The sequence below is a fragment of the Lutjanus erythropterus genome, chromosome 21, assembly GCF_056507025.1.
Source record: "Lutjanus erythropterus isolate fLutEry1 chromosome 21, fLutEry1.hap2, whole genome shotgun sequence".
NCBI lineage: Eukaryota > Metazoa > Chordata > Actinopteri > Lutjaniformes > Lutjanidae > Lutjanus > Lutjanus erythropterus.
Window position 1 is genome coordinate 1,336,027 of NC_139337.1, and position 16,061 is coordinate 1,352,087.

General features: G+C 39.8%; 1 protein-coding gene across 2 annotated transcripts in view; it reads right to left on the reverse strand.

Annotated features, from left to right (window-relative positions):
- Window positions 1–953: 953 nt before the first annotated feature.
- Window positions 954–16,061, reverse strand: part of rsu1 (Ras suppressor protein 1) — a 62,145-nt gene continuing 47,037 nt past the window's right edge. For both annotated transcript variants that reach the window (XM_084747659.1, XM_084747660.1), the window contains exon 9: window positions 954–2,305. In XM_084747659.1, the coding sequence (XP_084603785.1) occupies window positions 2,203–2,305 (103 nt within the window). In that variant the 3' untranslated portion in view covers window positions 954–2,202. The remainder of the gene's footprint in view (window positions 2,306–16,061) is intronic.

Here is a 16,061-nt window from a genome sequence, read left to right on the forward strand (position 1 = left end):
TATTCTGAATGCCCTCATCTTTTCATTATGCCTTTGCATTTCCTGCATTGTGTCACTTGTTCACTGACTTGGTAAATCATTAGCCTTGGTGGCTTCTAGATGGCAACAGTTTTGGCATCAATGTTGACACCGCCTGTCAGTGTTGTCATGATTTAACCAGTTGAACACAAAACATTTCCTGTATGTGACTTCCTATGCCATAAATATTTGATGGCAGCAACTGGTTACACTGAAGTGTACTCAAGCAATAGGTCCTCTTTCTGTCACATCGCCAGGACGTGTGAGCTATTGTTGAAAATTTTAGTATTAAATATGTTTTCTACAGTAAATGATATGTGCTAGAACTGGCTGCCTCACAGTTTGTCAATGGGCAAACTGAAGAGATGGGTGGTTGAGTGTGTTCAGCTCACTCTGGGATCCTTGCTAATCTAAATCTGTCAACATGTGGGCATTTCTATTGTCCAAAATCCTCATACTATGCAATCTGAACAATGTGACGTCATACTTGGTATGAACAGTACATTAGTGTGTGATTCTGAACGCACCCTGTTTCATCTGACAGTGAATAACAACACTGTGCTGTCAGACTGTCCCCAGTGTCCACCAGCTCAGTTATGCCTGCTACAGACAAGACAGTATGCTGCCATTCTAGCTGGTGTGTCAATGTCCAGCGGGCGTGTTTACAGATAATTTGCTCTTTTCTCAACTGTGTTATTGTTACATACACCATATACCACACCATATACATATATATATATATATATATATATATATATATACATATATATATATAATTATATATACATATATATATACATATATATATATATATATATATATATATATATATATATATATATATATATATATACATACACACACACACATATATAGCAAAACTAGTTTTTCCTTGTTTGTAAATAAGTAGCAAAAGACAGAAAGAGACAGAGAGGAGGACAAATGGACAGGGAGTGTAATATTCAGTATTCTGGAAATGCAGATACACAACAAGGTTGGGTGGTATGGTATTTAAACTGAGAGCAGTACGGCTGTGGTAATGTATGTGTTGCCACATTCAAATAAGCTGCTGTGGTGTTTTCAATACACTTGTAAAACAGGAAGATAACTCTAAACTAATTAAATCATATTATAAATATGGCTTCCAGTGGACACTGGAACCATGATGATTTGTCTGAGCTGAGGGCAGACCAGAATGTGACACAGCTGCTTCAAGAGGACATCCGGGGTTAGGCATTAGGGTGTTGAATACTTTCAGAGGTTGGACTATCATTATATGTGGGAAAACTGCAACAGAGCACTGAGACGCTGTTGTCTCGTAAACATCTGTGAGTATGAGCTACTTCTGGAAAAAACTGGACTCACCTGTGTTCAATGTTTGCCTTTGGTATCGTAGCAGTTTAACAGTGTTGCCTTGCTAATATCCTCAAAGTCTGAAGTAACAGGTCCATCAGCATGTATGACTTTTTTTTTTCTAGGATGACAGTTAAATAAATTCCAGTCCAGTGTGTCAGACTTAGGGGGATCTATTGGCAGAGTGTCAAACAAATTGAATATAATATGTTTTGGTTGGTGTATGATCACCTGAAAATAAGTAATGTTGTGTTTTTGCTACCCTAGAATGAGTCCTTTATATCTACAAAGGCAGCAGCTCCACAATGTTGAATCACCATGTTTCTACAGTAGTGTAGAACAGACAAACCAAACAGCTGCTCTAGATACAACCTTTCATGTTTTTTTAAGTTTTGTGGCCAACATAGTTTTTCCTACATGCTTGGAAAGGTAGGGTGCGGCGAGAGGTATTCAGTTGGTTGCAAGCCACAAACCTCACCACTAGATGCCACTAAATCCCACACACCAGTCCTTTAACTTTGCTTCTAAATAACATCTAATCTGGTGGTTATGCAATGTTACCAATTATCACCTTGATTTCCAAGCACTGCAAGTGAGTAGCACCAAGACTCAAACAGTTAAGAAGAGTTAAAAAAGAAACAAACAACCATATGGACTCAGGCACAGTGGAATACAGTCCAATCCATGTTTAACACTACATGTGTAGAAATATAATTAATATATTTCCATGTAATACATTTTTTTATTAACAAAAAAGAAAGAAGAAAAAAAGGCACATGCAGTGAGTTTGGCTGGCTGAGCGAGTGTTCATCTCCATCCTCCATCTTCTCTTTATTTGTTCTTGGCAGCCAGAGGTTTGCGGCTGATCTTCTTACTCTTGTCGTTGCTCTTCTTTGGAGGCTCTGGGTTGGCCTGCATGTGTCTGCCATAGAGACTTGAGGAGGAAAAGAGAGAATTATTTCAGTATGCACAGATAACTATTGAAGTCTGGGTGTCTGTATATATATCAGAGGAACACAGAAAAGACTCAAATAGCCCCTGAACCTGCAGTGTTCATGACAAACCACAATACAATGTTTGGATAAGTAATATACAGATAGCAGGACTGAGAATGTAATATGGAATCTGGTCAGTAGGCTTGTAGACAATCTAGTTCCAAGAAGGCAGATCTTCTGTCACTGATGTGCAGCCACTAGACCATGCTGCTAGCAGGGCAAAAACCAACCTCAGTGGAAATCAAACCATCCATAGAAAATTCTCACACCATCCATCCATCCATCTATCCATCTATCTTCAATCACTTGTCCAAAGTTGGGTCGTGGAGGTAGCAGTTACAGCAGGGGACCCCAGACGTCCCTCTTCCCAGCTACATTAACCAGCTCTGACTGGGGGGTCCCCAGGTGTTCCCAGGCCAGGGTGGAGATATAATCCCTCCACATGGTCCTCGGTTTGCCCCGTGGCCTCCTCCCAGTTGGATGTGCCTGGAACACCTCCCTATGGAGGTGACCAGGTGACATCCTTAAAAGATGCCCGAATAACCTCAACTGGCTCCTTTCTATGCAAAGGAGCAGTGGCTCTGCTCCGAGTTCCTCACAGATGACTGAGCTTCTCACCCTATCTCTAAGGGAGATGCCAGCCACCCTTCTGGCATGTTCTTTTGGTCATGATCCACCCATCATGACCATGGGTGAGAGTAAGAACAAAGACTGACTGGTAGATCAAGATGCTTTACCTTCTGGCTCAGCTTCTTTTTCATCACAACAGTAAAGTAAAATGAGCGCAAATCGCTCCTGCTGCTCTGATTCTCCAATCTCGCAGTCCATTGTCCTCTCACTTGAGAACAAGGCGCGAGGTACTTGAACTCCCTCCCTCCACTCACGTCACACAACAATCATACAGTATCCTCTACTCTACTATCCATCTGTACACTCAGTATGTTCCAAACACTCTAAATGCTAAAGATGCTGCTTCTGCTTGAATTTTTATGGTCAACTCTCTCAAGGGCATTAGAGCAGGTCTGATCAATGACCAAGAGAAGGCAGGAGGCCCTGGCTCTTTAGGGCGGCTTCACACCAGCTTTGTTCAGTTCTGTTGAACCAAACCCTGGAGCGTTTACGACCTTGGTGTGGTTTGAAGAGCTCACTTGAACTTGGTCCGGACCAAACAACTGCTCACGGACTGCTGTGAAGTGCACCAATAACAGGGACCATACCACTGCATGTGCCATTTCACTGGTTGAAAAAACAAAGTTTAGTCTTCCTCTTTGGGTGACTGCTGAACTATGAACAGGTTTGCTACTAAAATGTTGACAGGCAGGAGATAAACCTGGACTCAAGACAAAGTAAGAAAAGCCTGTATTATTAAATTATTTTTACTTTTATTTAATAGCTGCTGTCTTACGAGATATTCACATGTGCGGTTCTCTACAGCAGTCAGTCCCAAAGACTGGGTCGGCAAACAAAATACTATGGAAGAAATACAGCAAATTTAAGATTTAAAATGTGTATATTGTTTTAGTGATGAGAGGTAAAAATGAGAGTCTGTCAATTCTGCCAAACGCACTTATTTTGTCTCATTTATGAAACAGGCTAAAATCCTAGTCCTAGATTTTATTTCCTGATGAGAGGATAATACAAGGTGAAGCAGGAATGGCCGTAAATGCTTCTTTATGCACAAATTAACTTTTGCCAAGATTTATTGTTAGGACCTAAATTGGGTCGTGATGGCTTGTCATTTGTAAAAAGCAAGTCCACAGAAAAAGAAACGTTTGGGAAACACTGCTCTAAAGTCCTCTGATAAGTGCTCCAGATCAACTCCAACATGAACAGAACGGTGCTACAGGATGAATAATGACCAGGTAGAAATTGGGTGTTTGTTGTCTTTTTACCCACCGATTGTATGACCAAGAATCAAACTATACTTCCACCACATGACAAGGGTTGACAATTTCTGGACTGTTTTCTTTGGAAAACTGAAACAGTATCATCCTCACATTGGTTTGATTCAGGAAGCAGACAAAGAAAACAAACCAAACCATCAAACCACAGCATTTTTGCTGGTGAGCTTGATGGACCACTAAAGGAAGCAGTTTTCACTTGAATACCCATCCATCGGTCAATCCGTCTGTCTCATGTATTTATGCATGCATTGATGTAACACCTGACAAATATAGGCATAGAAATAATACTGAAATAACACTGAATGACTGCTTATGTGCTCAGATGTGATCAGGCTGAGGCTGCTTCCTATTTGTACTGATTCTCCTGTCACTCTGGCACTGCCATGTTCAGCCAGAGATTTAACTACAACTGAACAAACAACTGTGATCCTCAGCAGCATAAAGTGGTCAACAATTAAGCATCCATATGGTCATTAACAGTGGATAGAGACACACACATACACACACACACACACACACACACACACACACACACACACACACAGCTGTAGAGACTTGGTCAGTAATGATTGCCAAAATTCACTGTGGTTCACTTATTAGTAAATGATTAAGCAGCAAGCCCACAACCCCCATCCACAGACACACACACACACAGACACACACAAGCTCACACACCACCTCTGTCTGTCACTTTTTCTCTCCCATGGGTGTCTCTTGCTCGCACAGAAGCGAGAGAGCTCAGTGGAGTGGAAAAGACTTCCTTGAGCTCGGTGTCTCTGTCCTCCTCCCTGCAGCCTGTTTCACACATAATTGTGTCTTGGTTTTTCCTCCTCTTACTGTATTCACACTCAGCCTGGGTTTAAAACATGCTTACTTAAAACAGACAAATGTTGGAGGGTGTCAGTGCTGCGAATGAACCAGGACCTGGTGAAGGATTCAACAACTGCGTCGTACAATAATGACCCAAACCTTAACAGTTACAGCATGTATGACTGGATGAGCTGTCAGTCTGCTCATTGAACAGAATGAATGTGAATGTATGTTCTGTATGTAAACACAGTACTACAATATTTAACTAACTACACACATGAATATCAGTGTACTAGTTATGAGGAGCAGTGGCGGCTGCTGAATCTTTCTTCAGGGGACTATATTGAAAATGTTAATGAATTGCACTAGTATATTTTAATATAGGAAAAGGCCTTTATTTTATATTTGCTAGGATGAATAAGCTTAGCATTTTTAGCCTCATGGAACTTGCTTAGTTAAGGTAAGTTAAGGTACTTTAGTTAGTGCAAATCCTTAATAATAATTATATTTTATGCTACAATTTCTTATCTGAAAGACTAAATGGAAGGGAAATCTAAACACACTAAAACCTGTTAGAAAATAACAACATTTAAGAATAAATAAATAAAAATATGGTATTACATTTGAAACTTAAAAATTACCAACTTATGGCATTCAATTAACTTTTTGTCCATAAATTCTCCCTGAGAGTCAGTTTCTCAGTGACTGTTGTTAAATGTCTTTGACAGGTTTATGTAAAAACCTGCTTTTAAATATGTCGTCCACTTTTCTGCACAAAACAGCAACTATTTAAAGGGGAACGATTATGCTTTTCCGCTTTTCTGACCTATAAATGTTGTCACAATGTCGGATACTCATGTTAAACGATTCCAAAGCGTCAAATATTGAGGTTCATGCATTTGGAAGTGAGCCCTGCAGGCTGTTTTGGATGGCTCTGCACACTGTGTTTTACTGTCTTTTTTTTAACGGTGTAGTAACATTGATGTTAATGCGTGCCAGACTTACTTATATGGGCATAACCCGGCATGTGCCCGGCATGTGCCTTCCCAAAAGGAAGCTCCTGTCAACATCCAAGATGTCCAACACAAATTTAAGGACACACATTCAGGTATTTCCCAAAGTTAAAAATGAGAAGACAGGAGAAGCTGAAAAGTATAACTTTGGGTTGTTACTCAGAAATATTACTTGTGCAGGTTTTTTTTTTTTTTTTTACAAACTTCTCTACAAAACCAAATTGTTGTGGTCAATTTAAATAAATAAATAAGTAGATTTTTGCAAAAGGGGGGGTAATAAATATACTACTAAACACAGATAGACATAGATACTTTATTTTTACTTTAAAAAATAGCTTTGATGTAGTTAAGCTACTTTTGTAATTTTATTGTAGCTTAGCTTGCTACATTTCTCTGGTGGGCAGCTTCAGTGTAGTGAAGTTTCATTTAACGTAGAATAACTTGCTTAGCTTAGCTCACTACATTTTCCAAGTAGCCTGCCCAACACTGGATTTATGTAGGAAAATATACAAACAAGAGTAGACATGAAACAATTTATTGATTATTTATGGACTATTAAATTAATCACCAACTATTTTGATAAGTGAAAACAGTTGTAAGTTATTTTATCAGAAAAAATATTAAAATTCTTTGATTTCAGCTTCTTACATGTGAATATTTGAAAGATATTTGAATATAAACAAGACATTTGAGGACATCATCATTGGGTTTGGGAAACACTGATTAACATTTTTCACCATTCTCTGACATACTACACACAACACAACTAATTGATTAATCAAGAAAATGATTGAGAAATAATGACAAATTAATTACTGATTAAAATACTAGTTAGTTGAAGCCCTAAACAAGAGTTTGCTGATGTTGTCATTCTGACCTTCGTTTTACTCAAATTCAGCGGGAACCACTGAGTTTGACTGACATTGAAACCAGATTTTGTGACCCCTTTGAATGAAAAGGGTCAGACAAATCCTGTGGAGCTGGTTGGTTAATTCTTGTTACATGACCTGCAGTGTGCTTCCTGCATCAGAAAAAGTTGAGATTTTTCCATCTTTCTGATGCAGATGTACTCAAAAAAAAAGCCATTAGCTTTAGCATTGCTCTTAGTTTCAAGTGCACTTGTCACACATCTTGATTTGAAATAATAAATGTGTGTGTGCAAACATCATGCAACTTCTGACTGTCTTCAGTGGCTAGGAAGGAACTGTTAAAATAATAAATGTACAAATTTAGAAAACACATCCTAGAGTAGTTTAGGGACTAAACTATAAGATGCTATTAAGTTGCATTATGGGAAGTTTATAGAGTTTGAACCAGACTAGTGGCTAAAAGTCAGGTTATCTCATTGCCGATTTAATTTTGACCATTACTTTTTAACTCAGTCTCTCACGTTCTCAAACTTGACAGAGGAAAAATATCAGATTGCCATTCAAGTAGTGTCCATCCACAGTCTCAATGTGGGTATCATCCCAACACTCAAGAGGGGACTGCAGTCAGCTTGGAATGATGGTGGTTCTAATGGATGCCAACTATTAATGATTGAGTATGTTGTTTTCATAGAGACCTAGGGCAAGCTTCTTTCAGGCAGGTGTCTCAGTGTACCACAGGTGGCTGTTATGGTGGTTAATACTTGCTTGTCACTCTTGCCCGAGATGGAGCACTACAGAGTGGAGCCACAGCGCCAACCCAAACAGGTTGTGGTGACATCTCATTGACCATGGAAATCCCGTCATAACCCCTCTTCTACCCCTCAAACAAACATGTTGCGAGACTCAATTCACAGGAGCACAGAGAGGGGGAGCTTTTTAATAGTGTCTGTGTTCAGCTCTCAGGACTTTTGGAGCTTCTAATTGAATCTCTGACATGTAAAGTTTATTTCAGGCATCTGCTTTAATTTACTGTTTCATGATCACTTTTAGCTGGATACATGTTGTATTAAGTTGCTGTTGATTATAGGAAATTAAATGTGTTTATCCACCAGTTTACAGCCACTCGACTTCGTGACATGTGCATCACCAGTTAAAGACGCACCTTCAAGCAAGTAGGCCTGTTGTCACAGAGATTTAAATTCCTGTTGTGCTGGGCTGATATACTGAGCCAAGTCGAACCAGCACGTGTATGGAAAAGATGAAAACTAACAAAAAAAACTTGAAAACATCCCTTTCAGAACCTCTAAGTGACACTATGGCCATGCTCCTCTAGTCAATACATGAGCACACACACACACACACACACACTCTCTGTCTATGATTGAAGCGTCTTGTATTCTCCCCTCTTCTTTCTGCCTCAACACCATGTCAACACTTTCAACTGGGAATTAAACACTGCCAAACCCCCTAATATCTGCTGCCCATCAAACCCACAGCAGTCCGACAGCACAGACAGACTGACAGTGAGAGGACGGAACAGACAGAGATACAACCTGTCTCTTACAGGAGGCAACTACTCTCCATTTTAACATGAGTGTTCATTTTATAGGTGGCTGTTCACCACAGCAGCTCTGTGTGTTACATTACTGTCAGCCATCTTGGTTTATTTCCCACTTTCCTCCTACTTGGGGTAGTCTGGCTATTTGCAGTTTAAGACTTACCCAACCCCTTCCTCACCCCTGGCCCCATGTGGAAGTCCCCAGTCTGCAGGGATACATATTTGACAGAGAAAGAGAGACACTGAGACAAAGTGGGATCACTCTGCAGAGTGTTTCTCCCAGTCAGCTGGGCAGCTGAGTCCCAGAGAAGAGGGTGGGACAGGCACAGGGTGCAAGGCAGCTCCTCAGAGCAGCAGAGTGTCTGGAAACAGCCAGCCTTGGGACAGTTGACAGTTTTTAAGCCATGCTAGCCGGATGCCTCTAGGGATGGCAATGTCTGTCTGTCAGCTGGTCTATCCACCACTGGTAGGTCTGGACTGAAATATCTCAACATCTACAGGATGGACTAGCATGAAATTTTGTACTTTTATACTGACAGTTTACAGACCATGTATCCTGCTGACTTTGCTGATCCCCTGACAGTTTCTGTAGGTCCACAATGAGATGATTATTGTATTAGTTTCCTGTGATTTTCTTTAAAAAACAGATTGCCATGGGATCTGGTATACACACACTGATGTCCCCTCAGGATGAACTCTAACCAACCTGATGACCCTTTAACTTCTAGCTAATGACATTTAAATTAACCTCACTTATACTTTGTAGTGATAATCAGATCATCTTAAACACATTAAATTATGCTGTAGAAGATGGTAAACATAACCTGCTAAACATAAGCATGTCAGGATTGTGGCAGTTACTCAGATCCACTTTAAACTGGTTGGTCAGCAGAGCAGGCTTTGAACTTCTCCCTCCAGTTGTCTTTGTTCTTCTTCTATTTGATTGGCCAAAGCCAGGCTGCAACTGCCAGATGTGCAGCACAGTGAACTGAGCGGCAGAGCAAACTATATATGTTCATGTGGGTGCACCCACTTCTCATCTCTACCACTGCTGTGGAGACCGCTTCACCTCTATCATCATCCCCTCATTGAAATGACTTGGAGGAGGTGACTTACTGCATGGTGGTGTGAAAAGGGAAGGGAAAAGGAAAAAGTGAAAATTATTAATTTTTCTTTCCTCATCCTATCAATCTTTAATTTTTAAATGGTAATTTTCTTACTAGGTTTATATTTTGCTGTATCCTCAAATAACAATATTGGTGTGCTTCATTTAATTTCTGCAAGGAAGACATAATAACATCATTAAGATGTGTACATTTTGTCAATATGGGCTTATGTCAGGCCCTTACAGGCATCAGGAGACAGACAGAACGGGAGCAGATGGTGTAATGAACAGACAGCAGAGCTACTACAGGAGATCAGGACTGTGCTGACTGATTGTGTGCGTTCCTTTTAAGAAAAGTAAGATTATCCATTTAGTCAATAAGTGGCCAATGCAGCACACTTGGTGCTGTCATAATACGGCAGTGTTAGCATAATTGTGGGTTCCCAGCATTGATGGATGAGTGGAGGAAAGAAGGATGTGAAGGGAAGAGGAGGAGTGGAGGAGGGGAATGATCAGTCAGTGTGTCATAAAGGAAAAAATAAATCAATGTGAAGAGGGGAGAATAATGCTGCCTAATTGGTGATGGAGTGTTCACTCAAAAAAAAAAAAAAAAATCAGGGAGTTGATGTTTATTAATGGCTTTTAATCATTTCTTTTCACCGCTGTGTAAAATATGTGTTGCTGTGATGTTAAATCACACAGACATACATCTGTCCATCTGTCAGCTAAGGACTGACATGGAGGCGAGCATGAACAGAATAGTGAGGACGATAAGAGAAAGACGAGGACCGCTGTGTCTTATAGCACAGAAGAGACTCAACCAAAGAAGCCAGACAGTTAACTGGTCTGGACTGGTTTCACCTCAGAGAAGCTGCTCTACATGGAGGCAGTCTGCTCTGTGACAGCTACACAGATACACTAATCACCACTTGTCTCTAAGACATGATCTAAGAGGCTTACTGCAGCGATCACAACTGGCATGTACTGTAGGTCCACAATGATGCGTTTCAACACTGAACTGACTGCTGTCAGTGTTAGAACACAACAGACAGCTAATGTATGTTGGTGCCACAGCTGCTGCTGCTATAGTGCACGCAATTAATATGGGCTAATTACTGTAATATATGTAAACTCTGTGGTTCTGCCCCTCATCTATCTGATATGCCTCAATTATGTCTATAAAAAAAACAATAAACACAAACAAGTTCATATGCATAATATCAGTCCTTACTGATCCAACAGAGAAGAGAAACAGTCTGTAAACAAATTACATTTTTTTACAGTCAAACCCTTACTGTTGTGTTGGATGATTTAAATGAGTCTGGGCCAGGCATTTTGAGGAAGAAGAAGAAGAGGGAGGAAGATGAAAAAAGGAGGAGATGTGCGTTGCTCTGTCTCAAACGCCATCATTTCAACCATCATAACCCAGCACGTCAATGACCGTCTCTCTTTTGAAAGGTCCTGTCTACACAACACAGTGGTGCAGGCAGTGGTCTGTCATAGGGTGGGAATTGATAAGATTTTATTGATACCAATGCTGTTGTGGAATTTGCCTGACTTGCCTCACTAGAATGTTCCCTGAGTCTCTCTTTACATGGGTATCAACGTAGTCGTGAAGGGTCCAGTCACAGGTCATCTAACCTGGCATCTAACAGGCACACTAGTAGTTGATCACTCTGCACAACTACAGTCCACGAGTAGGAGAGTAGTGCATCCCCCAGATCCTTTCTCCTGAGGTCCCAAGGTTATGGCTTATCGGGCAGACAGACTGTCTCCTGACATTCTCTAGCAGAACACAATACATGAGCAAGGCCGACAGATACAGTGATTTAGAGCAAAGAGGTGCACAGCTTCTTGTTTTTCACTTATACCCAATAGAATGTGTGTACACATAGATAGACACATCAGACCCATACAAGGTGCCTGTCAGGGGACAGTTAAATACCTTCACTCGAGAAGTAACCTTCAGAATTGGGTTGGCAGTCACAATATTCTCTGTTTATTGCTAATCTGAATTCTCCTGGATCAAGCTTCATTAAATACTCCTGTGTAAGTCATCTGGGACTCCCGAACTCTTCTTCAGTGTCTGAGTGAACCAATCTTCAGAATTTCCACTACAAATGCCTTATCAACTCTGCTTATTGATCCAATTACTGTGGGTTATCTGTGTGGAAAAAAATATTTCTTTATTATCTCATTATTCCATTATTAGTATTGTTGTTGTTTTTTATAATATGATAACAACAACAACAACAACAACAACAACAATAATAATAATAATATTATGTTGCATGCCACCATGTCACATTACAGTTTAAATTTTGTTTGTATTTTTAATGCACAGTTGTTACTTTCTGTTTGTGTTTGTAATTTGTTTGTGGTTTATTGTTTATTTCTGTGCCTGAGGTGGAAATTATTGTTCTCAGTGCATAGAATACACTGCAAGAAGTATATTTTGATATATGTAAACATTGTAGAGAAGCGGTATGTGCTATGTTTCCCAGACATGTTTTGTTACAGCTGAAGAACAACACCTTTAGGCCTTTATCTCTACCTCTATCTCCATCTCATCTCTGCAGCACTGCGGTACTTCATTATAATGCTTATAGTTTTCTCACACAGTTTTTTCCTTTTTTATTTCTGGTTCTGTGATTGGATATTGCACTTAGCCATATTGTGATTTCAATATAATATTGCAATTAATTGTGCAACCTTAATTTGTTGTGTCTAAAATACATTTTAATGAGCATCGTTTACTATAGACTATTCCCAGCAGTGCAAACTATTCATATAGAGTATGAGAGTATGTTGTAGCACATGTTTTGTCCTGTGCTGCATTACTATCCCAGTATCATTACCATGCACACAGTCTGAGATCTGGAATAAGCCAAAGCTTCTTCCTCTTCGTCTTAATCCTGCTGAAAATCTATGAGCGTGTAAAGACAAACAGCAGACATTTAGTCCCACTCGTTGCCCACTCGCTTTTCTTTGTGTGCTGAAGAGGCCAGAACCCAGGAGAACATGGGATATCCAATCCAACACATAGGCGCGCGCGCAAGTGCACGCACACACACACACACACGCACGCGCGCGCGCACACACACACACACACACACACACACACACACACACCCCAATAACAAAACCGGATTCATTATGCTTTTATACAGCACTAACAGTTCTAGCTACAGATCAACGTAAAGATTTCCCATTTCTTTTAAGTGTGTGTGTGTGTGTGTGTGTGCGTGTTCATGTGTGTGCGTATGTGTGTGTGTGTGGCTCTGGTGATGAACTGTTAGAGCCAATTAAATGCAGAAGAAGAGAGGCGAATGGATTCAGATTCCTGATGATGTCTTTATGGAGCTCTGCTATTCCACACGGCTTAATTAATCATGGCAAAGTTCTTTCTGTGTGTGTGCGTGTGTGTGTGTGTGTGTGTAAGGAGATTGAAAGTTAGTATTTGCTTTCCTTTACCCGTGTGTGTGTGTGTAAAAAATATGTATGTGTGAGTGCTTGTGTGATAAATGCGCAGGGAGGCCAAAGGCCATTGATCTGATGGGGGCCTTCCTCTCGCAGCCACCTCATCTTCACCAGTGCTGCCAAGCAATTTAGTAGCTTCTTTCACACGAACAGAAACATTAGTGGGAAGCAAAAGAATGAGATAAGGAAGGAGGAGTGGGGGTGAGGAGGTAAAGGCGGAGGAGAGGCACGGGAAGAGAGGGAGGAAGAGGAGTAGAAACAATCCTAATTAAGATTCATGACAAACAACTGGAGCTTTTAGCCATTGGTGGCAAAGCTCTGTGCGCTCATCATTACTTAGTTACATTTCCTGCTGACCCAACAGTACTTTGTGTGCATGTATTATCAGTGCTATTTTATCCCAAAATAAAAACAAAAGCATCCTCTACTTTTGTTAACAGACACATACACACACACATAGTGCAGCCACATATTAGCAGCTCCATAGATTACTCTGTTGGTTCATCTACAAAACTTGCCACAGTCTTTGATGGCCACAGTTTTCACCCCAGAAAGCTGAAATTTGGCATGGAGGTGAAATGGGTGAGCGTGTGTGCATTTGTGTTTATGCCAACTGACTAAAAAGGGGACTGGCTTATCACAAAAGGGCAGATAACTCCCTGTTCCTGTTTCAATGGTGTGATCTAGCACTGCTACATATACTCCATATGGCTGCATATCCCACCAGCAGTGCAGCGTTTTGCCTGTCTGATTACATTTTCTTGCTCAGATTTTGTCTTGACTTTTAAGCCACTATCATGAATATGTAAGCTACGAAGTTTAACAGTTTTTCTGGTCTGTTTTCACGATTGTGAGTCTACACAGGTCTTTTATTTTGAAAAAACTGACCAAATTCTCTATAGTGTCCCTGTATCTGATTTCCTGCAAGCTCGATCTACTCTGTGCTGACTGATGTGGCATCAATCAAAAATAGACTCAGCATGTATTCTCTGCAGAGGACAGCGCGAGCCATTTCTGGGATGTGTTGTAGCCAGTGCCTGAAAAGTTGAGCCCACAGAGGCCCGATGCCCTGTCTGAAACCAAGCCAAACTTGACCCTCATTGTCATATTTCAGCCCAAACCTGATTACAACCCGACATTTTTCTTTGCAAGGTTTCCTCTGTGCACCAAACAGAAGTGGTTCACAGCGACAGGGATAATATATGCAGGGAATTGGAATTGGCAATGACTAAATTGGGGAGAAAATTAAAAATAAATAAATAAATAAACAAGTAAATATAGTACAGCCCAAACCTAACATGTGCCCATGAAATATGTGAGAAATAAGGCCTGACCTGACCTGAACCCATCAGGTACTGTCGGGTTGTGTCAGGTCCGATTCAGGCACAGGTCTTGTTAAAATAAGTATGCTATGTGACTAAATTAAGTGACATAACTTACGTGACATAGGTCAAAGGACATAAGTCATGTGAAATAAATTTTTTTTAACAAGCCAACACTGATATTTGGTTTCTCACGCGGCACAAACCCTGGTCTCCTGGGTGAAAGTCCTGTGCTTGTTTGAATCACGTTGTCCTCCATGTGGAGACCTTCTTGCTCTTTATATTTGTTCTGTCATAATTATTAACAATAAATGTAAATGTGGGTCATAATAAGCTTATTGCACAGGCAACCTCTACCCCTTATTCTTATGGTGAAGATGGACTGTTAACACACATTAAAGCCACTATTACATGTAGAATATAAACGTTTCAGACCTCGGAAACTCTCAGTGGTTGGATCAACCACAAAAGGGCATACAAAACAATGCACAGTACATATTAATAGTAGCGATACGGTTGATAATGAAACATCTATTGCAACCGACTTGGAGGAGATCAGTAAGTTACACACCAGGGGAAACTTGAGTCCAAGCTGAGACAGCAGAAGACCACAGACCTACACTGGACATATGCATTTCCAACCAAGAGGCAGTTATGGATGAATAATCAATCAACGAGAGATCATTATTTGCTGATGTTTCAGATACGTTTTTGATGACTGGCTGATCATTAGTCATGCTTTTGTGCCAGTGACAGAATATGGTCAGCTCATTATTCTTTAATATTGATTTAGATTATTAAGATTATTATAAAGATTATTTACACTATAGCAGTTTATCAGGTGATTCATCGAGGGATTACAGTTAGCTAAAAGAGCACATGCTCTATTTGACTTCTCATAATAACAGAATTTCAAACTTTGATACAATACTAGTAAAAAAAAAGATACTCTGTACTTCTTTCTATGCTACAGCAAAAATAAAAAAAAAAGTCCTAAACAGAACAACAGAACAGAGTTTCCCAAACTTTTTTTTCTGGGGACCCACTTCTTTAAAATGACCAACCATCGCAATTCAATTCACAATTAGTTTGTAAGTTAGAGTTAATTGGTGAAGAAGTAAACATTTCTGACCATTTTTACTGCCATCTCCACATAACCTTGATGCATGCATAAACACATTAAATACTTAATAAATGAGAAATAAATGCATTTAGGCTGCATAAACCACTCATCTAATTATTTTTATTTCCTCTCATCAAGAAAGTAAAGGTAAAAAATATCAACATTTCAACGCAGCTTCCTGTAATAATATAATTTAATGTTACAGTTTTGATTCAAACTCAAACTCTTAAGTTTTGAAATGAACGAAAAAATATTTTGCTGACCTAATTGGTCATTACTTTTCTTCTTTAAGTAAACTTGAATCTTTGATGTTTAGAAACTCAAAAAAATGTACTTCAAAAATTGCTAACGTGCTGTGAACCTGATTTAATTGTTATTGTATTTGAAAATTTAATGGTTTTAATTAAAAATACCAAAAATATAATCCATTACTCACTTAACTTCATCAAGTTTACTCAGCCATTTTTAAAAACAATTTCCAAGGGGGTTCTAAAACGCAGAGATTCAAGTT